The sequence below is a fragment of the Triturus cristatus genome, chromosome 12 (genome assembly GCF_964204655.1).
Source record: "Triturus cristatus chromosome 12, aTriCri1.1, whole genome shotgun sequence".
NCBI lineage: Eukaryota > Metazoa > Chordata > Amphibia > Caudata > Salamandridae > Triturus > Triturus cristatus.
Genome location: NC_140595.1, coordinates 111,636,058 through 111,658,110, shown reverse-complemented (window position 1 = coordinate 111,658,110; position 22,053 = coordinate 111,636,058). Strand labels below are relative to the sequence as shown.

Sequence of the window (22,053 nt, the reverse complement as noted above, 5' to 3'; positions counted from 1 at the left end):
TACCTAATGTCTACTCTTACAACCCATGAAAATTTTTTATTAACCAGGTTTAGATGCAATACATTTCATCTTCTACTGGCCAGACCCAAAATGGGTCATTTGGGACAGTTGTTACCGGTATGTGGGTGTGATGGACAGTCTCCACAAAATTTAATACATTTTATGTTTTTCTGCAACTTTTACTCTGTCCCAAGGAAAACCTACCTGACACCAATGTTAAAGAAAATGAAGTTCACCCAGGTTAAACCTGCTTTAATGTTTTTACAATTATTGCATATGGACTGTATATATTTTATTGTCCGTTTTTTCAAATCTACAATGAAATCAAGAGCGGATATGGATTGTTAAACTGTCAATGGAACTTTATTTCTTTTTAATTGGTCTGTGATTTTTTATCTTGTATGTATGTGACTTTTTATGAATTTATATACTAAATTCGAAATAAAGTATCTTTTGACTTTGACTTGACTAACCTTCAAACTCCTCACTCATGCAGACAAGGCTCTTCACAACACCGGACCCGCACACCTGAACAGCTGCCTCTCCTTCCACGCACCCAAATGACACCTCTGATCAGCCCAGCTCTCTCTGGCCACCATCCCACGTATCAACAAGACCAGTACGGGAGGAAAGCCCTTCTTCTTCCTCGCAGCCACAGCCTAGAACTCCCTCTCCCTCCGGCAATCTCCCACATTGCCCCAGTTCAGGAAGGTCCTCAAGACTTGGCTCTTCGAATGACTCCAGCACTCAACGGAGCCGGCCCCCTGCCCCCCAGCGCCTTTAAAACCTCACAGGTGAGTAGTTGCGCTTTACCAACCCTGATTGATTGATTGAGTACCCTGTAAAATGTGGGGAGGTGGTCCCAGCCAGAGTCCCCAGTAAAATGTGGGAGGTGGTCCCAGCCAGAGTCTCCTGTAACATGTGGGGAGGTGGACCCAGCCAGAGTCCCCAGTAAAATGTGGGGAGGTGGTCCCAGCCAGAGTCCCCTGTTACATGTGGGAAGGTAGTCCCAGCCAGTGCCCCTGGCAGCACTAAGCACTGGCGGGGCAGGTGTGCCGTGTACCCTAATGCAATCAATGAAAAGGGCACCCATAACTCTGGGTAGCAAGAGCCATATTTGGCTATGGAATGGGCCCCTAGCATCCTTGGGCGATGTACCACTGCACTAGCGATGTTGCCTTTCTCAGAGAGAAAGACCATCCATTTGTGCATGTTTGGAGGTTTTGGGGGAGCCGGGAGCTGATACTCGAATAACATTTTGTGTTGAATCGTCTGCTACTCTAAGTTTATATACTTAGACAACATTTAGGAATAGTATTGTCAGCATTAAAATTGTTTCAAAGTGTTTTATCTTTGTATTGCAAAAGGGGAAAAATACCGGATTTTAAAAAAATTCGAAATGTTTGTTTTTAGGTCTTGGCTGCGAAAGGCTGCGCTTGCGCAGTCTCGCTCCGAGATTTAATGAGTTGGAGTGACTTTGAGAAGAGGGGCTTGCACCCGCCCCTCTTCTCTCCTGTTCTCCATTGGCTGGCCTCTTAAATGCTGGACAGCCACTGGAGAAGAGGTCCAGTCACTCCGTTGAAGCCCCGTCCTTTTCGGATCGGGGGGCGTGTTTTTTGCGAGAAGTCTCAGGGAGGAGACAACAGCAAAACACGCCCCCCAATCCGAAAAGGACACTCCCTTTCTCCGAGGCATTTTCTTCTCTGCCTCGGAGAAAGGCGGTGGTGTGCCTTTTGCCTCCGTTCGAAATTAGCAGTCGCTCTCCTCAATCGCCGACAAAAAGCTTACCCATACAAGGAGCGGTTGTCTTTAATGCAATCTATAGATTACATCACAAAGCAGGCGGACCTCGGCTGTATTTGGAGCTTTTCTTTAGCCCGTGGAGCTAATTCCTATAACGGAGCCATGCCAGATAAAACGTAATTTCGATGACCAACCCTTCGCTCTGAAGTGCTGTTTGAGCCCTTATAAGGGCCGAGGAGCTTGCCTGATATCCCGCCTCCGCTGAAGTGTACAAATGGAAAAAGGACAAGCCTCGCTGTGATCTCGAAGCGGCCATCTTTAGCGTAGAGAGGAGGAGGAGGGGGGTTACCCTGACGTCTGCTTGTGGGATAAACATGTTTTAGCATTTTGATAATAATTATTCAGTATCTTTCCAATATAGTACCGCACATTACAAAGCGCTGAATTCTATCCCTCTAATCAGAACCGTGTCTCTCGGTCTACAATGCTATATTCCGTAGTAACTTCAGGCAGTTCACGCCGAATCGGTTATTGAAGCACCACACTTGCCCTCTTATTGAAAAAGAACCATATCACGACCATAAATCCCACCGTTGATATTTCAGTAACTACTCCTCCCACATGCCCTCGCTTCTTCTACACCGCCTTAACCCCTCCGGCCCACATTAGCCTGCGCTCCTAAGGCTACTTTCCTAGCCCCACCCCTCTTGCCCCACCCTCTACGCCACGCCGGGGATGTCGGGAGGGAGGTGGGTGCCGGAAGTGTTCGCAATCTGAAGTAACAGCGGCCGAGAAGGAGGTGAGGGGGAGAGCAGAAGAGGGAGTGGAACACCGTGGGTGCAGTCCAGGTAGAGGGGGGATACGTGGCACAGAGCTGCTTGTGGTCTGCACTGGCTGGAAGGGCATCAGGGTGGGTGAACAACATTGGGTTCATAACATTGGACAGCACTTGGTTAGAGGGCTGCAGTGGAGGCGTATATAATCAGGGTGAGGCGAAGGTGCATGGGCGAGGTGGCAGCATTCAGGAAAGGGACATGTAAAGGGTTAGCACCTAGTTGATGACATAAGTGCGCGCGCTGTGCCCGGATTAGCAGGGTCTCCGGTCGCGAGCAAACAGCCTATTATGTAACAGTCTGGCCGAGAGTACACAAACCCGAGCCGCCCCTCTGTTGCAAAGGCTGGGAAGGAGTCGGCCGCAGTACCAGGGCTAATTTTGGTAACCAGGCGGCTGTATTACGTGAACAGGTTATTTAAGTTTAACCTGCTGCTGTGTCAATACCCAAATCGATTGTTTTCTTGCCGTGCAGTGAACGCTTCGTTAAAGGGGCGTGTTCGCTTTTTTTACATGCAATGCATTTTGAGCGCCCAGTTACCACAAACAGGTGGCACTAGAAAAAATGTAGAAGTAGCAGCCGCCAAATCTCAAAGTGACACGATCAGACAAGCACAGTGGTGAAAGATGACCCACCAGGGCAGCTGAGGGCAGAGGAAGTGTATAGCCAGCCCCAGGGCATGACACCAGAGCTTCTGCCCTGGGACATAAACCAGTGAAATTCAGCAGTATAGTTACTTGAGTTAACTATACCACTGCCTCTTTTTGTGCCGGATCGCCACCTGATGGTCAGAAGAGTAATGCCCCTTCTGGCCATGATGGCCTCTCTTATTGCCATAGTCCCCCATGCATCCGCTACGAGAGTGCCAGGCGGCACAATGGTCACAAGTGGGGGGGGTTAATGGGATGCTGTACAGGAATAACTTTGCGATGGTTTATAAGTTTGCAAGTTTGTGCATGGGTGGAGCGAAGGGTAGCGCGAGGACATCGCATCCACTCCCCCCACCCACTTCCCCCTGCTCTTTCCAAGTGTTGTTTGGCAAGGGGGTTCCTTTCTGCTGCCTGAAAGCATAGATTTCACAACCATATTAAAGGGGAAAACTGTACACACTCAAGAACACTGCCTGAACACAAAATGAAGGCTGCTTGTATTTTCCTCTGCGGAACATGTTTTATTTAGTCTTTAGGTCTCGGCTAGCGAACAAGCATTTACAATGCAACGGTCTCGGCATTGTTAAAGTTAGAGCTATTGCCATTGCTCAGGACATTTTTTTTGTTTATGTTTTTTTTTATAAACATGTAAAGAAACGGCATTGTTATTTACTATGTCAATAGCTTAATCAGTGTGTGTGTAGGTGGCTCTGTGTGTGGGTGCAAATGCAATAGGTCTCGCATTTGAGAGTGATTAAGCTATGGACATTGTAAAAACCAATGCCGTTTCTTTAAATGTTTTAAAAACAAAAACATAAACAAAAATAATGTCATGAGCAATGCCAATAGCTCTAACTTTACCAATGCCGAGACCATTGCATTGTAAATGCTTGTTTAACTTGTCTTGGCATTAAAATACCGGCCAGTCCGGTGAAATGCTGTTTGGGTGGCAACCCTGCTGCACTTCTTGCAGTCTTGGTGAAGCCACTTTACAATTCCACATTCTCCCTTCTCTCCATCATTCTTGTGTCGGTAAATCTTTCTGAAGAGGGTGAAGTGTCACGACTGATTGCTGCAAGCATAGGGTGGTTCTTACAACTTCTTTCCAGGGCCGCTTGCACGTCTGCGCCCGCCCTGGAGCCGCCACCTGCGTGAACCCGGACACTTTCCTTGTGTGAACGAGCGCCTTGTTTACTTCCGCGTGCCCCGGCGCACCTCAGGAGACGGCGCTACGCTTCCGTGTGCCTCGAGGAAGCACGGCGTCCACACCTCCGGCCGGGTAAACAGGCCCAGCCCAGGCACCGGGGGTGGAACTTGGACTGCCCGTCCAGGATGCGGAGATCCTGCTGTGGAGCGAGCTGGCTCCCGTGCGCGCGCCTGCGCTGCCGCAGAGCTGACCAGGGCTATCGAGGCTCTCCGCGCCAGGGACGGCCGTGCTCCGCATTTCATCAAAAAAACGCAAGTGCACGCCTGTTATTTCTATTTTTTATGAAAATCCTCGAGGGAGGACGGGTGGGCGTTCGAGTCGCTGATCTCGCATCTCGCGTATGTCTGGTGAGGGAGTGCTTTTCTTCTGGGAAGTGGTGAGCAGAGCTGCATTGCTGGGGAGAGTTAGTGTGCCGTGTGTTAGCTGTCATCTTCAGAGTTCTAACTTTTTTTTCCAGGAACGTGGCATGGGGATCTTTCCCCTGCTTTGTCTTTGCTTTCTGGGACTTGTAGTCTTGTTTTATGTTATTATCAGTGCTTTAACTGTAAAAAGAAAAGTGCCGGTACTCACCAAATTGATTGAGGGTCTGGTAGGGCTGTGGCTTCGAGTCAGGTATTTAACAATAGCGTAATTTTCTTATTCAATGCAAAATCCCCCTAGTGTCCTTCGGCTAAGTTCCTTCATATGTGCAGGGTGCTTTTTACAGTTTTATATAGTGCGAAATTGACCAAAGAGCATTAAAGCTTTTTACTTGAGAAGCAGAAGTTTTACATGAAAACATACTTTTTTTAAGTCTTTATGGCAGGGGGAGTTTGCCTAGAATAACAGGATTGGATTTGAACTCCCCGTGCCATAAAAACAAAATAAAGTATGCTTTCGTGTAGAACTTGCACTTCTCATTTAAAGGGCTTTAATACACTTCTGGCAAGTGTGCGCTATACATAATTGCAAAGAAAAGAACTTAGGGGCATATTATCAAGGACGGCGTTAAAAATTATCGCCGGTTTAGCGGCAGAAAACTGCCGCTAAAGCGGCGATAATGGGCTTCTATTGGAATTCTCCAGGGCATATTATCAAGCCCATCATCGCCGCTTTAGCGGCAGTTTTCTGCCGCTAAACCGGCGATAATTTTAACGCCGTCCTTGATAATATCCCCCCAATTGCGCACTGTACACATGAGCCAAACTTGGCCAAAGGTGTTGGGCGCTCTGACAGACAATGACGAGTGCATTCCGGCGCGGCAGCCTTCCACTCTAACTGACAGCGCAAAAGTTCCAAAGTGAGGAGCTCTGTCCGTCAGGCCACAGCTCCTTACTCCTGTCACTCTGTCAGTTAAGAGTTTAAGGCAGCAGCAGCAACCGAGAGCAGGAATACACCCACTATTGACTGTCAGAACACCTCACAAACACGCTCCCTCCAAATGTATTCAGTAGCACCTGCACTGCATGCACCCATACCCCAGAGCCTGACCCCAACATGCCTCTAGGAGTGCCGGTACTCTCTTGACACAAGGAGAAGTTCCGGTACTCTAGGGGTGAAAACTTAGAAGTGCCGGGACTCAGTACCGGTGAGTACCGACCCATTTAAAACACTGGTTATTATAAAAATCGGGACTACAGGATCCAGAATGCAAAGTTGAAACCTGGGCTAGATGAGCTTGTCACACACAGATCGGGGAAATGTGAGAGCTCAGCGTCGCGATCGGTTACGTGAGGGTGATTTTACGCCTGTCGCTGATTTCTTAAATCTACAGCTCTAAGAATGCCGGGAATTGTAGTTTCACCTTTTACTTAATATGTATATTTTCTACAGTTACTAGCAAGGCTTTAAGTGGTTTGAAAAAACTTGGAGGGGGAAGGGCGGTCTCTCAAAGGGGCGTGGCCGATGTAATTAGGGCGTGGATTAAAACACCTAAGCTAAAAGTGGATGCTTAGTATAGTGTGCCGCCTGACTGGTAATTTGCTGCTCCTGACGTTGCATCCAGATATATAATACAAGTAACATTACACTTGTAACAAGCCAGGACTATTGGCTTTGCCAATGGTTGTTAGTTGCATAAGATAAATATAAGCAACAACAATTGCTTTTTTGTATAGAATATTGAAAATGCTTCAATTCTGAAATGACTGTGAAAGAACTATAACGAGTCTCTTTGTAGTTAAATCAAAACCAGTGAAGGGTGGTGCTGCTGCTGCAGAGTTAAGATATTTTTTCCATCTTGAGGGTGATGGCAAAAACGGAGAGCCAGATAGGGACCTGCCTCAGCAGCTGCCTTTTAGAGCTGCCAGTGTTGAGCACGGGCAGGACCCGGCCCACTTAAAGCCCTGGTTACTACCGTTCATATTATCCTGGACAGTCTGTCTGTAGGGACTTGTACAAGTGTCCTGGGACGAAGTGCTGCGCTGGTGATGATCAGAGCTACACATAATGCATTCATTTTTTTTCTTGAGTGCACACAACTAACCTGAATAACTACCGGATAACCTACTCCGCTAGCTATCCAAACATAGTGGTTGTAGGCCGTATGATGTTTGCATGTGGATACACGCTTTTTCTTATCTTGATGAATATCGTGTGCCCTGAAACCATTCAACAGATAAACCAGGAGCTCTCCACTAATCACTGACGTTCTTGTCTCAGAGCCTTCCTTTGTTCACTGGGCAGGTTTTTACTTTGCATTCTGGGACTTATAGTCATGTGTTTGCCCTTATAAAACCTGGCCTGCATATCCCAGAATGCAAAGTATATATATATTTTTTAAATGACAAACTGGATGAGCTATGTTTTATGTAGTGTATTTGTAGAGCGCAACTGTTACTCCAGGGAGTGTCCTGGTCCTAGTGCAGAAAGAGCAGTCAGAGGGAAATGGGAGGGAGAGACCTAGCGACTGGAGAAGAGCCAGGCCTTGAGTTTTTTTCCAAACACAGGTGTAGACTTGATGCATTGGAGTGTCAGCGGAAGTTTATTCCACAAGGAGGGGCCCGGGAGAGACAAAGATATGCCCCCGACCTTGCCTTCCTAACCCGCAGAACTTTGGCAAGACGGAGATTTGCAGAGCGGAGGTGTCACTGAGGAATATAGAACTTAATTCTGTTTTGTAGATGGGCCGGTTCTGTGTACAGCTTTCTGAGTAAAGAGCATTATCTTAAAGATGATTCTCTTTCTCACGGGAACCAATGGAGACTCTGAAGAAGTCCTGTGGCATGGGAATTATGAGATAACCCGAATATAGTACGAGCTGCTGCTTTTTGGACCTACTGCAGCCTATCAATCAGGTATTTGGGTAGGCTCATGTAAAGTTTGTTCCCAAAGCCCAACCGTGATGTGATCAGGGCTTGGATCACTTGTTGTCTGTCCGTAAAAGACAAGAGATACAGGAAATTTTGCAACATACGTAGCAGGGCAAAACAAGTACCCACCACCGAATTGACTTGGGTGTGAAACAGCAATTGTCCGTCAAATGTAATGCCCACCTTTTTCACCAAGGAAATTTTGAGTCAGCGGAGGAGAGGCATCAGATGGCCAGAAGGACTGACAAGGTACTTCGTCATCAAGACCGAAGAATAGGAGCTTTGTTTTTCCAGCATTACATTTAAGTTGATTTAAAGATAGCCACCTAAATACTGCAGTAAGGCATTTACGAATTTGATCACCTGGGAATGCCTCATTATTCTTCCATGAAAAGAGCAGTTGGGTGTCATCAGCATATGACATGATCTTGGCCCCTAGTGACTCCGCCAGGGTGGCCAAGGGAGTGAGATATACATTAACTAGAGTAGGACTCAGAGCTGAGCCGTGTGGCACTCCAACCCTCAGTTTACGAGAGTTAGCAGAAAATGGGGGACACCACATCTCTTGTCCTCTCTCCTCAAGAAAAGATGCTAGTCATGTACCTTGGAAACTTTGAGTTCTGACCACTGTACATGATATTATCCCTACCACTTCCGGACCGTGTATAATCTCAGATACTGGATTCCGCTGCAGACCTTCCACCATTTTCTTCCCTGCCCCAAGCAACCTTCTGGTCAATGCCATCATTGCTGGACGCAGGGCTACTCACTTAATTTTAACAAGCATTAGCAAAGGCAATAGGCCTGAGAATCATGTGATAACGCATGAAGTTTTAGCACATTAGAATGAGACACACTGGAGGGAGTCAGCAGCAGACTGAAAGGGCTATAGTTGCAAAGTAGTCCCTCATGCAGACCAATACAAGCAGTCAGGAATAGGTGGAAGGATACACTCAAAGATCCACTGGAAATAGGCGAGAGATGTATTTCATTGGGCTGAGCCAAGACATGAATGATTCAGTTTGAAGCCAATAGCCGAAAGAGTGTGGTTGAAGAAAGCCAATGGTATAGTGTAGCAAAATACCTGTTTAGGTTGCACTTTCAAAACACAGATTTTAAAAAAAGAGAGGAGTTTACCACACTTACAATAAACTTGTGTTGAAATATATAGCATTGTAGATTGGTAGCTGTGATTAATGGGGATATTTTTCACCAAGGGCTTCTGAGCGACATAAATTGACAACACGAGTGAAGCTCTAGTTGTCCATGATGTCACTAACACTCCATCTCCAGCAGTGCTTGAAATGGAAAAACAGAAGTGCGGGTACTCTAAGAGAGCACCTGCTTGTATTTGAGAAGTGCTGGTACTTTCCAATTAAAAGTATTATGTCTCTCTTGAGAAGTGCAGGTACTCTTCCTCTCAAAATAAACAAGCATTGGCATAGCCAATATGTCTCGCTTTTGGGACCTTATAAGTATTTAGTTTTGCAGCACAATATCCTTGGTGCAACAACATCAGCTGTTGCATGGCTAAACCTTGTACCTTATAAGTGTTTAACCATGCAACAGTTGATGTTGTTGCACCATGGATATTGAGCTGCATAACTAAATACTTATAAGGTCCCAAAAGCGAGACCTATTGGCAATGCCAATGCATGTTTTAAATGGATTGTCTCTCTGCCGGTTTATGTTATATAGGCCTGTATAATGCTCTCTTGTAGCCTTAACTGATGGAATGAGCTTTGCATGTGTTGGTTAAACTGTTGCGCTTTCAAACATTTTGATACGTGTGGGATAATGGGCTGCAGATCGCTCAATTAATTTTAAGATATTTTAATTTATAAACCATTTTATATTTGTTTTAGGTTGGTGTTCTGTGTTTGCTGTATTGATTTAATTGATTGCTATTTATTGTAGATTTTTATGATATTTGTAATTGCTTATGTCAATGAATTGAATAATGTGCAATATTTCTGTAAGAATGCATTTCTTGGAAATAAAGAGTCTGATCTGATTATACATGTGTGCATTCATATATAGCAAACATATATTCCTGTTCTGCTGAGGCCACCCTCTTCACTGACTATAAAGATGGTTCTATATTTTGAATGCGGCCATACAAATTGCACAGAAAGGTATACTTTGCAAAAGCCCATGACATTTGTTGCAGCTTCACAAAAGCTTTCAATCTTTGTCACGTCACTATGAAAATCATGAAATGTGGGGAAATATATATCATCAGCAAGTCCCGTAGTGGTTGCAGGCAGCAAAGAAGACACGGGCACAGACCAGGCTACGTGCAAGTAGCAGCTTTATAGGCAGGTAACTGAGTTGCATCACGTTAGGAGTCACGAGATGCGTGTGTTTTACGGTGAACATAAAATATAATGAGAGTGCAAACTGATTAACTGTAATTTTGCTGCAGAGCATGAAATGCACAATCACGACAATGCCCCAAATCGTGGCTAGATATCCGATGCCGAAACGGGAGAGGTTCCGGGGATAGTGAAAGTAGTAAAGAAATGAGAGTGGCGGCACAGTGGGGGAATAAAAATGTGAAGGAGACGCGTGAACTAGCCTATGTTTGCATTAAAGTCTGACGAGCGTGGGAGCTAAACGCCATAAAGACAGTGAGATGCAAGCGCGATCTCAATAAAAGATAGGGCTTATGGCCTAATCACAGCGCAGTGCTGGTTAAGGGAATCCCATAGGTAAAGCACAGTGGCTTGCATGGACAGGCTGACGCGCAATGTAACCCCACAAACTCGTCCCAACTGTATGTAGTCCAAACGGAAACTCCAACAGTAGACGGGGCAACTAGTGTGAAAACAGCTAAGCAGGGGTGGAGAAAGTTAATACAACTGGACGCTAATTGTAACAAATTAAATAAAAAACGGGCACTGTGCAACAAGTTACCGTATAGTGAAAAAGATCTATGTGTGCTTAATGGTGTAACGTTCTATACAGTGATTATATGACAAATGCGACAAAAAGAAACACACAACAAGCACCAGAAAATGTCTACTGTCTGAGGCGGCATTGGCTTAGTCGGAAGTGAATTGTTCTTCGAAGAATTCATATCAGATGCTTCCGAAGTTAAGAATAACAAGCTAACGAGGAGGGAGGGGTAGAAGGGAGGGGGTAGTGAGAGCAGACAGCAAGGGGGTGGAGGAGGCTTAATGAGCCATGACAGAAAGGCAGATGGCAGCTGCGGGCGTGCACGCACACGTGCACTCAAGCTTTAGGCCACCAAAAGCCTCTGGTGCCACTTTTAAAAGCCACTTACTAAATGTCTCAAAGAGACAGCATGCGCTGTCTCAGGCGAGACCTAAAAAGTGCAGTTACTCAGTGCTGAACAGTACGGGCCCATTTAAAGCACTGTTCTGCAGCCTTAGAAACCTCTCTCTTCCCTATTTACGTTTTTTCTCTCTTGCTCCGCGTATCAGTTTGAAGATGAAAAATACATTACAATCCTCAACAAGCATTGGCATAGTCAAAAGGTCTTGCCTTTGATTAAGTTAAAGCCACTAGCTTTGCTATACAATACCATTAGCAAAATAAATGACTTTAACTTAATCAAAGGCGAGACCTATTGCATTTTCAATGCTTGTTTCTGTTGCTGCAATGGAAGAGTTCTATGGGATTTAACATGTGAAATTAATATTTTGAGAGCCCCCCTTTTCTTGGCACCTGCTTGATGGATAACCCAGAAACTTTACAAGAAGGAAATGAGGTGGATGAAATTGTTTTGGAAAGTTCTGTGAAAATTCATCAAATGGTGGTAAAGTTATTAGTGATACAAAAAATTCCTGACCTAACTATAACTACAAAGTGACAACCGCCACTGTCCAATATCTATCTATCTATCTATCTATCTATCTATCTATCTATCTATCTATCCTATCCTATCCTATCCTATCCTATCCTATCCTATCCTATCCTATCCTATCCTATCCTATCCTATCCTATCCTATCCTATCCTATCCTATCCTATCCTGCCCAGGCTCGACCTAATAAGCGATTAACCTAAATGAAAGCATCTCCATCTCTCTACATATGGGGTTAGAGAATTCTGCAAGTATGCTGTCTCTTTATCACATTTTTATCAAGATAACGTAATACCCTTGATGTATGTATTTCACCAGCCTGTCTTTGCTTTTAATGAAATGCGATTTTGTATCTTTTTGGCAAATTAGGGTGTGTGCTCTATGATAGCCTGCTCCTTAGAATATCTGTACTGTGCTGGATTCAGGGTGCACAGTTGGGCGCAGCAAGGAACATGAGAAGAAAGGGGATAGACAAAGTGGGAGAGAGCCTGGTGGCGGTGAGAGGAAGGAGGACATGATACTCTGTTGAAGCAGTATTAGGGTCGGCCAGAGATCAGGTCTATGGGATGCAGAAGGAAGCCCTCCGCCGACTCCAGATCGTCCGACGTCAGACTTCTTATGCAGCCAAACCTGGTGTAGACGGGCTCCAAAAAAAGTGCTTCTTAGTCGGAATTTTTCCTCAAACGCAGCACAAAAATGATTGCGTTGATAAAGACCACAGGCAGCAGTTTCAGATTCTGGAAAAGCGGCAAGTTATGAAAATATAAGTAAAGATTCAAATGTTTCTGCGTGAAAAAAATGAAAGAGTTTCACATGGCCGTAGTTAACGTTTTGCATTATTTTACTTTGTTACATTCCTGCCTCGCAGACTAGTCACCACTTCAACCCAGTGATTGTTCTTTTCGACCCTAACAATAAGCCTAAATGTGCACCATAAACATGCAGACATGGTGATAGGTTTGCATATACTAAGGTATGCATTATGTGCACAAGCAGGGACTCATAGGCTACCCAAGATTCAAAAACGCACTGTATGGCACTCAGAACTGGAAAATTTCTTTCAGTATCACACAGGCAGTCAGTGCACGTTTGGGCTCAGTTTTCAAATTGTCTTACATTTCAGCAACTTTTTCTTTTTTTTACGAATTTGTGATACGTTTCTAAAGACTAATTCACCTAATGAGTCGTGTTTGATTTGACTATGTTGGTGAGAGCGTGGAGAGAAAAACAGGTCGGTAGTGTCGAAGATTGTGTAGGATTTCCTCTGGGCCATAGTGTAATCAGAAAATATAACAAGTATATGCTGAGAAAGAAAGAACCTGCAAAGTTGAAGCCGGTCGAACGTGCGGGGAAAGTGAAAGCAGCGCAAATTAAAGCAAGACGCGGCGGGGGAGGAGTGTTCAGAGAGGAAAGACAGATAAGCAGCGCAAATTAAAGCAAGACGCGGCGGGGGAGTAGCGTTCAGAGAGGAAAGACAGATAAGCAGCGCAAATTAAAGCAAGACGCGGCGGAGGAGGAGCGTTCAGAGGGGAAAGACAGATGGCGCCTGATCGGGTGCTTTGGCTGGCGGTTGCGCGTGTGCACGCTCGCGTGAACGGAAGCGCTAGGCCAGCCAAAGCAGCTTGTGGCAGCACTTTTTAAAGCCCCTACTAAATGTCTTGCAGAGCAGCGCATGCGCTGGCTCTAGCAAGACCTAAAAATGAGTGTCAGGGCTCGCCACCTGCAGCTGCTGGCAGAGATGAAGCACTGTTTTGGGTTACTTGCTCCATTCTGGCACGGTCACACAATGGATGCCTCCGTGGTTCTGCGACAGTCCATTATGGCATTGCCGATTCTGAGGAGGAGGGTATGGCTGTGTAGGGACACCTACCACAGGAGAGCGCTGAAGAGAGACCATATGGCTGCTTTATGAAAAGACACCTGCCTACCTTTCATCTGTGATTTCTTATGCAGTACCCAAGGGGTCGATTCTCCCTCTCTTCTCTCTTCTCTCTTCTCTCTCTCTCTCATCTTTTTTCAGAGCATCAATCTACTGTTGCTGTGGGAAAGAGGCCCAAGAGCACACAGAACCTCTGCAGTGAATACAAAATCTATTACAGAACCCAGATACGAGGGCTTGATTTGCGCACACCATTTGGTCTCTACGATGACCTCATTGGAGAGAATAAACATTGATGAGTCGAATGCTTCAATTTATTTTAGTACTGGGCACAATCCATTCCATCATATGCAACTCGTCTGAAATTGCAGGAGGCCTTGCACATGGTATTTACTGTTAGGATCAGTGGAGGCCGAGGGCTTGTGGCTGAAGTAAGTGTGTTGATGCATCCTTATTTTTCTTGTGATCCTTAGCTATTCTTATTTCACATTTGTGTAGTGGACAACCTGACATTGCATGCGTCCCGGGTGCCAAAAGGGACGCTCAGAAGCCCGGCCGGCACTATTAAATGTCAGCGAGCCGAATACCCAGGCTGCTAGTGTCGAATCCACCTCAGGCCTTTTCAATCCACTACCAGACACTGTCTGCCCCTTTAGTGGCTCTGGCAGGGGTCTGCTTTCTCCCTTTGTGACGGTTTTTCCGTCTTTCTCCTTTGTGTGTTTTTCCCTCCCTTGCTCTCTGGAAATGTCTAATGAGGACAAATAAGTGCCGGTCCCCAAAAATGACTGCTGGTACCCCACCGGATAAAATTAAGTACTGACCGAATTCTAAGCCCGGTGTTGACTTTTTCCAAACGGTTCCCGATGTCTTTGTGTCACAGGCAGGCTCCGACTTTATAGAGACATGCGGTCAGTAGAGTCAGTGAATTTGTGACTTTTTGTGAATGTAATCCTGCCATACACTAATTTGTAATGTGGACACATTTTAAGAGCAGCACGGAGTACTTTTTTTAAAAAAAAAGAGCGCCCTTGCACTTTAGAAATGTTTGATACACTTATTTTTTTCAGTTTTATATACCGCAATCTCGACTCGAAGGTATCGGAGACCTTTTACATGAGCACCAGTTGCATTACAGACGGACAAGTTCAGTTAAACATTTGTTTTCCAATTTTTAGGCACGGGGAGATTGAGTGATTTGCCAAGAATCACAGGATGTTTGAGCCTCCTGGTTCCCCAGCTTCAAAGTCAGCCGCTCTGGCCATTAATCCACATCCTCTATTTGTATTTTTAGATCACCCATAAGCTGTTTGGCTCCAAAAGGCCTATCATAAGCTTACCAAGACGTCACGGTGGCTTACCATCCTCCCCTTGATCGATTTTATTGTCACTCTGATGTACTTGTTTCTTAATGGATGGTGTTCCTTATCCTAGCTTGTGTTTGTCCCTCCTCTGGAGCTTGGCTTCTTTACCATCCCTCTGACTGGCTGGCTACTATCATTCCACTGCTCACCTTCAGGGGATTTTTTTTCTCATTTTGGTAAAAGACTACACGAGAAGGCAGGTATTTTCCAGCTCTCTCCTCTTCCCTCAGCATGGGCATCAGGCCCACCTGTGTGTTCCTATAGAGCTGAGTGTGTCTTTCCCCGAGCTCCCACCGTGTATCCCAGACTCTTTGATGTGTCCAGCAGGTATGCACCGGGGTCCTTTATTAACACTGGCTCGGTCTCATCCCATCCAGGTGCTACAATGGACCAAGAGAACGAGGAGCTGCTGGGGGTTCTCTTTGGACAGCAGGATGAGCTCTTCTCCAGCAGTACATTCCCAGATGCAGAGAGTGGCACCTTCCCGCTGTCCGAGCATGTGTACCGGGCTGCAGCGGAGAAACTCTTCGAGGAGTGGTCAGTCCATGAAAACCGGGTAAGGTTGAGTCCAGTGCATGTACTTTGGGAAGGCTGTGGCAAGAGGTGGGTACAGACGGATGGAGCTTGTTTTGGTATTGCTACAAATTTACAGGCTTGTCATAGTTGCAAGGGACGAGTTGGAGAAGGTAGAAAGGATTGGGCATGGGGCAGGTTTAATTGAGTCGAGTAGGAGAGGTGCAGAGTGACAGATTGGGGGTGACATTTTGGGGTAGGTACAAACAGATGGACTGGTGTTCGGTTCTAAAAGATGGGCAGGGAGCAAGGACAAGCGATCGACTGGGAGAGAAAATGGATGAACCAAGGCAGGTAGAAGAAATGAGCTAGGTAGAAACGAGAGGACTGGGGTTGGGGCATGCACAAATAGTCTGAAAGAGGGGAGATAGAAATGGATGGGTTTGTAGCAAGTCAAAGTTTCAATATTTTTTTTTTTTGCAGGCAATGCAACCACATAACGTATGTTGTGGAAGTCACAAACTTCAAACGGAATACACACACACACTCACTCACTCACTCACTCACTCACTCACTCACTCACTCACTCACTCACTCCCACTTGTCTGCCAAACTCAAACGCAAAGCCCCTGTAATTTTCTAATGCATCATCACTATCATAATAGCAATCTTCAACCCTGCATTTAAAAGGGATAAGATTGGGGAAGGGAGGGGGTAAAAAAATAAATTGGGATGGGTTGTAGGGGAGTAGCAATAAAGAAGACTTTTTAGATCAATAAATAGAACTGATCCACACAGTGCAAGCACAGGCTCTCCTACTTTCCACGTCACCGGTTTATGTTGACAAACGTTATCCAGCAGTAACTTGCCACCAGCGAAGAGACAGAGAACAAGCACTGAACGTGCACAGCTAGTCACTATTGTCCTGCGAGGGAGTCACCCAAATTTTGACCACCAAAAGAGGTATATCTTCCTTTTCTATGTCACCTTGAATCTAGCTGGGCGCCACAGTGATGCCTCGACTCCACAGCTTCTATTGCCTGAACCAGTACTGCTTCTCCTGTGTCTCAGCACTTGCATCCAGAAAGACTATAATCCTCGTATTCTTGCTGTATAGACTGTTTCAAAGAGTCAGTCATTTTAAAGACTGGTTCACCAGTCTTCATGTTCTTTAGCTTCACAATAGTAATACCACTTCCTGCGTCCGATGATGGTGTTGAGGCTGTAGGGCTGTCCGAAGCCTTTTCAGGTCAAAGCCTGCTATAAGACATGTTGTGAGCTTGCAGTGGGCTTATAACACGCCCCTTCCATACAATTGTTTGGCCTTATTGACACTCCCATTTTCTTGCTTATTATATGCTAGATCATGGGAGCTTTCCTTCCTCTTCATGTGTTTGTTCCTCCCCTGGAGCGTGAACACATTACATGTGACTTTCCACTGCTCACTTTTGAAACACTACTTTTTTCTTTTGTTTAAGTACTCCACAAGGGTGCATGTGTTTTCCAGTTGTCTCCATTGTACTTTTATCTCCCCTTCGCGGCCCCCTGTATACTTCTCTCTCGCCCTCGTGCTTCTCTTCCAGTCTCGGCCCATGTTGCTTTCTCATTGGTGTGCTTCTCTGAGCCACCTCCAAATTGCTCTTCCACCGACTTGCTTCGCACACCCATGTCTGCTAAGTTTCTTCTGCCCACTCACGCCCTTTTGTGTTGCTTCCATCCAGGCACGCCCTCTGTTTTGCTTCTGCCTTGCATCCACGCCCATGTTGCTTCTGCCCCCTGCCTTACAAGTATGCCATCCCATTGCCCTTCTGTTACGTTTGCCCTCCGGGCTGCTTCTCCCATGTTGCTCCCCCCCACCCCCACTACAAAAAATACGCTTTTGTCTGTTTTTTTTGTATTTAGTTACCGACCCAACAGGGATCAGTAACTAAAAAACAAAGAACAGCGGCATCATTTTGCGGGTACATGCATGCGGCCGGCTGCATCAGAATTTCTATTTTTTGTTTTATTCTTTAGCCAAACTGCACAGCATCTGCTGTGCTGTGCTGCATGACTAAATACAAGTGGCAAAGCCAATAGGTCCAAAAGGCGAGGTCTATTGGATTTGCTAATGCTTGTTCTCGGAGGGGGGCTCTTGCAGTCTTGAGGGGATCAGGTAATCGGCAAAGAAGGCTTTCATGAAAACCCCAGGACTCGAGCATTTGTGCATATTCTTGCAACTGAATATTTGGCATTCCTAGTTCTAAACTTAACCAACTTTCTCTGAGTCGTGTCCAGTGCTAGTAAGGACTCCAAGTGGTCCTTGAGGGTCGTATAAGTCAGGAGGATGGGGATGTCCACTGCTGGACAGCCTGACAGCTCGAATAATGGGTTGAACTACGGATACTTAAAGCTGGACAGGCTGGGGGCAAGTACATTGAGACAGTGGCGGCCAGCATGGCTCGCGGGTGGCAGGGGGGTCGGCTCGTGCAGGGGTAGGGGTGGGCCATATAAAAAATAAAAAAACGTTCCTTGCCTCTGGTCCGTTGTCTCTGCTCCTGTTCTCCTCGTCAAAGTCGAGGAACAGGAAGAACAGCCAATGCCCACTGACCAATCATAATGCTGCAATTCAGTGTTGTGATTGGTAAGCAGCAAGGCTCCTCTGATCAATCACAACACTGCAATGCAGGGTTAGGATTGGTCTGAGCATCCTGGTTCGACGCTCACCCAGGGAATGGGGGCCTGGGTATGTTCTCCATGCATGCTGTAATGCAGCCTGCATGGAGAACAGGGAAAGTGCCCATGACTGGTTTGGGCGGCCCGAGAAAGCTGGCCAAACATTAATTGCGCACTTATAAGTGGGCAAACCATTCCTCCCTCCCCTGCCCTGCTCCAAGAGCAGAGCAGCCCTGCCCACGCGCTCGCAATGCATCACAAACATAAAATGATAATAAATAAATAAACTCAGTTTTTATCATCTTATATTTCTACTTCACACTGCTTGAAAGCAGTGGGGCGACGCTCCTCAGCCATAGCGGAGGAGCCACCCCTGCATTGAGATTAATCATGGGCCGGTACAAATATGCGTGTTAGGTCCATGTGGCAAGTAATGTTCTGGGTGAACACCGGGGAAGGCAAACTCTGCAACTCCTGGAGGTGTAGGTTAAGGAAGTAAAGAAAGTGGAGGAGCCTGTCTGGCTGCTTGGCAGGTGTAGACAAAAGAGAAAAGATCGGTTAAGCCCAGAGGGCAACCTGGCCTCGAAGGTAGACTTGCAAATCTCTTATCACGCAGGTGCCCCCAGGGGCGTAGCAACCAGTGGTGCAGCAGGTTTAACGGCACCAGGCCCTGATAATTGCTGTATATTACTACGCATGCAGCAGTTAGGGACACTTATTTTCCTTTCTTTCACTTGGTTCATGGCACCTTGGCTATACCACCGGACGCTTCTGAGAGGCTGGTCAGGCAAAAGCAAAGCCAAATACCTGTCTCTCTTAACTCTGCCTCCCCTAAAATTGAGACAACAGCCTCTTGGGAATTTTAACATTTTTTCAGAATCTGCTGTATAGAATTTTGCCCAATAGAAAGAGCTTGTTCTCTCTATATTAGTTTAAAAAGATTTCCCTTAGCCTATGTGAAATATGTTCTTTCATAAGCCTCAGCTAGTGGTGCTCAGTGTAGAGAGGTACTTGTTTGGTAAAATTATTATTGCACAAGGTTTTTGCATTTTGATGTTATTTTACTTCTATGATGAGATTACCCAAGTTATATGTATTTTACATTTTTTTTTTTTTGTTAAATAATTTTTTATTGAAGATAAAGAACACAGGAATACAAATATCAAATTAGTCAAATTCGATCAGAGTATAAGTATACAATAATAGATAAATAGTAACTGCAAAATAGGTGAATATTATAGAATAAGTTTCAAACTATTTTAACACTTATGCTAATGTTCCTAAAACGGTGACAATAAAAAAAGAAAAAATACCTAAGAAAAATAGATATAACATATTATACTACACTGGTATACAAAGAACCTGTGTAAATGCTAGAGTGTATACACTACATAAAAAGGAAGTTAATTTTTATGAGAGGAAAGAGAAAAAAGAAAAGAAGGAAAGGAAGACAGAGAAAGAAGAAGGGAAAAGAACAAGGAAAAGAAAAGAATAAGAAATATATAGTAAGGACAGATAAAGATTAAAATGACGATGACAGAAAAGTAGTAAAGGGTAGCCACAGTAAATCAGATTTAATTTGTAGGTGGATTGAAGACTGAGGAATAGAAGCAATTCTATGTTCATCACATATATATGTATTTTATCATTTTAACTGGCTTTGAAACAACACAAAAAGATGAACACTTTATTTAAATTGTCTTTAAAACTAACAGAGTTGTTACTGCCATTATTGCAGGATCCCTCTGTTAAATAATGCACATAAACAGACTCTGAAAAACACACACATGCAGACACCCACTGACTTGCACACAGTTTATCACAGACATCCACACCCCTACTTCACTCCCACAACGAAAGCTACTATTAATAAATTGTATGTTGGTGGCCAGGACATATGTATAGTAGTATAGGGATCCCTGCTGTGTTGCCATGCCTTGTTTAACCCCCCCCCCGTTTGCTTGCTTCTACTGACTGTGCCATGTGTGTCCCAATCTTTGTTCCCTGATTTTTTAGGCCTTGAAAGACCGAGACGATCCCGACGACTTTCTGCAGCTGATGATCAACCCAAACGACGTGTACAGCTTGAGCACCCCCATCGAATCGCCGGAGAGCGACAGCGGCATCTCTGACGACCACCCACCAGATAGCCCTCAGCACAGTGAGACGAGCCAGTCGGAGCAAGCGTTGGCAGCGCCGTACGAGGTTGTATTTGACATTGGCTCCTTGGGTACCATCAAGAGTGAGCCAGTCCACGGCGATGGCATCATCTCCATACAGCTAGGTCAGTGCACCCGTTTAGAAATGTAGCCAAGTTGGGATTATTGATAGAACCTTCTCGAAAGGATTGATATAAACCTCTGGGCTTCACCCAGCAGGGACTGACCTGCTAAGCAATTTCAGGGATTACCAATGCATCTGTGGTCCTCTCTTCCACTGCTTTCTTCTAGATCAGTGCTCCCATAAGTTAAAGAATAGGGAAGGCAGCCTTAGGGCTATCTGGCTATTGTCGTTCCGCGATGTAAGGTCCCTACAGAGATGCATCTCTTACATATGCATGAAGATCAAACCGCAGCTCCATCAGGTCTCTCTCAAATCCATAGGGAGTGGGCACGACATCTGGGATTGTATCCTTACCACATGCAGTGGATCATAAATGCTGAAAATTAGAATTTTTTAAAATATGGACGAATAGAGATGGTGCAGTTTGCGGCTCTTGTCTGCCTGCATAGGGATGGCTCGCAGCCCTGAGACCGAGCGGGTTCACTGCAGATACAAGTGAACTGGCTGTGGAGAGCCACAACCAGCCTTCCGCAGCAGGTACGGCCTAAGCAAACCATCGCATTAGAGTTACAGCCCATCGCAAAAACAAGAAGTTATAATATTGACTTTTCTTAGGACATGGAGTCTGTGGTTAGGTGTTCGGCAGGAGTCTGCGAGAAGGCTTAGGGGATGGGCTGGAAGTGTGCCCACTGTTGCTCCACCAAGTTACCTTTAAATCACCTTTATGCAGGGTGACGGGGATTACGCAAGACTGCAGAGTTGTGCTCAACATTATGGAATTGCCACACACTGCTTCATGTCTTCTTGAGTAACTAACAAGCAGTTCTAACAAAAGAAATTGATGCTCTAACAGATCAAACTGAGCCGCTGCCTATGGAATGCAGTAGAGCTTGTGACACCTCTCATCTGCTGATGGCTGTATTTGACTATTGGGCGGGGTTTGAATTGTGTTAACTGCAAAGGGCGGGCCTAGGTGAGGCTTCTTTGTGGAATGGAGGAAACGCCAACACTGACCCATTTAAATGTAATTCAAACTGGTGGAAGAATGGGTTTTTATCAGACCTGATACTGGATTTAATTTACTAGCTGTGCTAATTTTTCCTTCAATCAGTGTTGTTAAAGCAGAATTTAGAAGAATCCTAATCAATTTACATTTATTTTTAATATCTGGTGTGTGGTGCTACAGTGTCTCCTGCTAAATCAGTTAAATATACATGTGTAAGGTATATTCTGTGGATCTGCTTATTATTGTAGACAAGAGTAAACATGTCACTGAGCTCAGTAGACAAGTTTTAAAGTTTAGCTGGTGTGTGCAGAATATAAGAGGTGCACATTTAATAGGGTTATGTACAGGGTGAGCGGAACTATATATATATTTAATGCCAGCTAATTTACTTCAGAAAGTAGAAAGGACACTATTAATATATAGTGTTCCTCTGCAGTTACGCAAGACAAAATCATTAAAAATTGCATAATCGTCTAAAATTGCACCCACAGAGGCACTATTTTAAGGTTCCCTCCCACACTGCGTCAAGAAATATATTTTCTTTCATCATTTTTTTACCACTTTTAGTTGCACCCTCTCCATGACGCCCAACTGTCCAGTAGTCATGCCTTTTTTCAAAATCCAGCTGAAGGCTCTGTTTGTGTGTCTTTCGGGATATTTTAGCAATGTGAGTGAACCGTGCACCTCGTTGTACAGCGCTCTGATACCCTGCCGGGTCTTGTTCGCGCTCTATAAAACTTTTCAAATAAATAAAATAAACTGTGCACTTCTGTTGCCTCTGCTTCGCATGTGGTTAGTGCCGCCTG

At 45.2% G+C, this 22,053-nt stretch overlaps 1 protein-coding gene across 2 annotated transcripts in view; it reads left to right on the top strand.

Moving 5' to 3' along the window:
• The first annotated feature begins 4,424 nt into the window (after positions 1 to 4,424).
• Positions 4,425 to 22,053, top strand: part of CREB3L4 (cAMP responsive element binding protein 3 like 4) — a 55,557-nt gene continuing 37,928 nt past the window's right edge. Inside the window, exons 1-3 of one of the 2 annotated variants that reach the window (XM_085636871.1) lie at positions 4,425 to 4,684; positions 15,168 to 15,346; positions 19,975 to 20,242. In XM_085636871.1, the coding sequence (XP_085492997.1) occupies positions 15,176 to 15,346; positions 19,975 to 20,242 (439 nt within the window). In that variant the 5' untranslated portion in view covers positions 4,425 to 4,684; positions 15,168 to 15,175. The remainder of the gene's footprint in view (positions 4,685 to 15,167; positions 15,347 to 19,974; positions 20,243 to 22,053) is intronic. The other variant, XR_014971919.1, reaches the window with a different exon arrangement.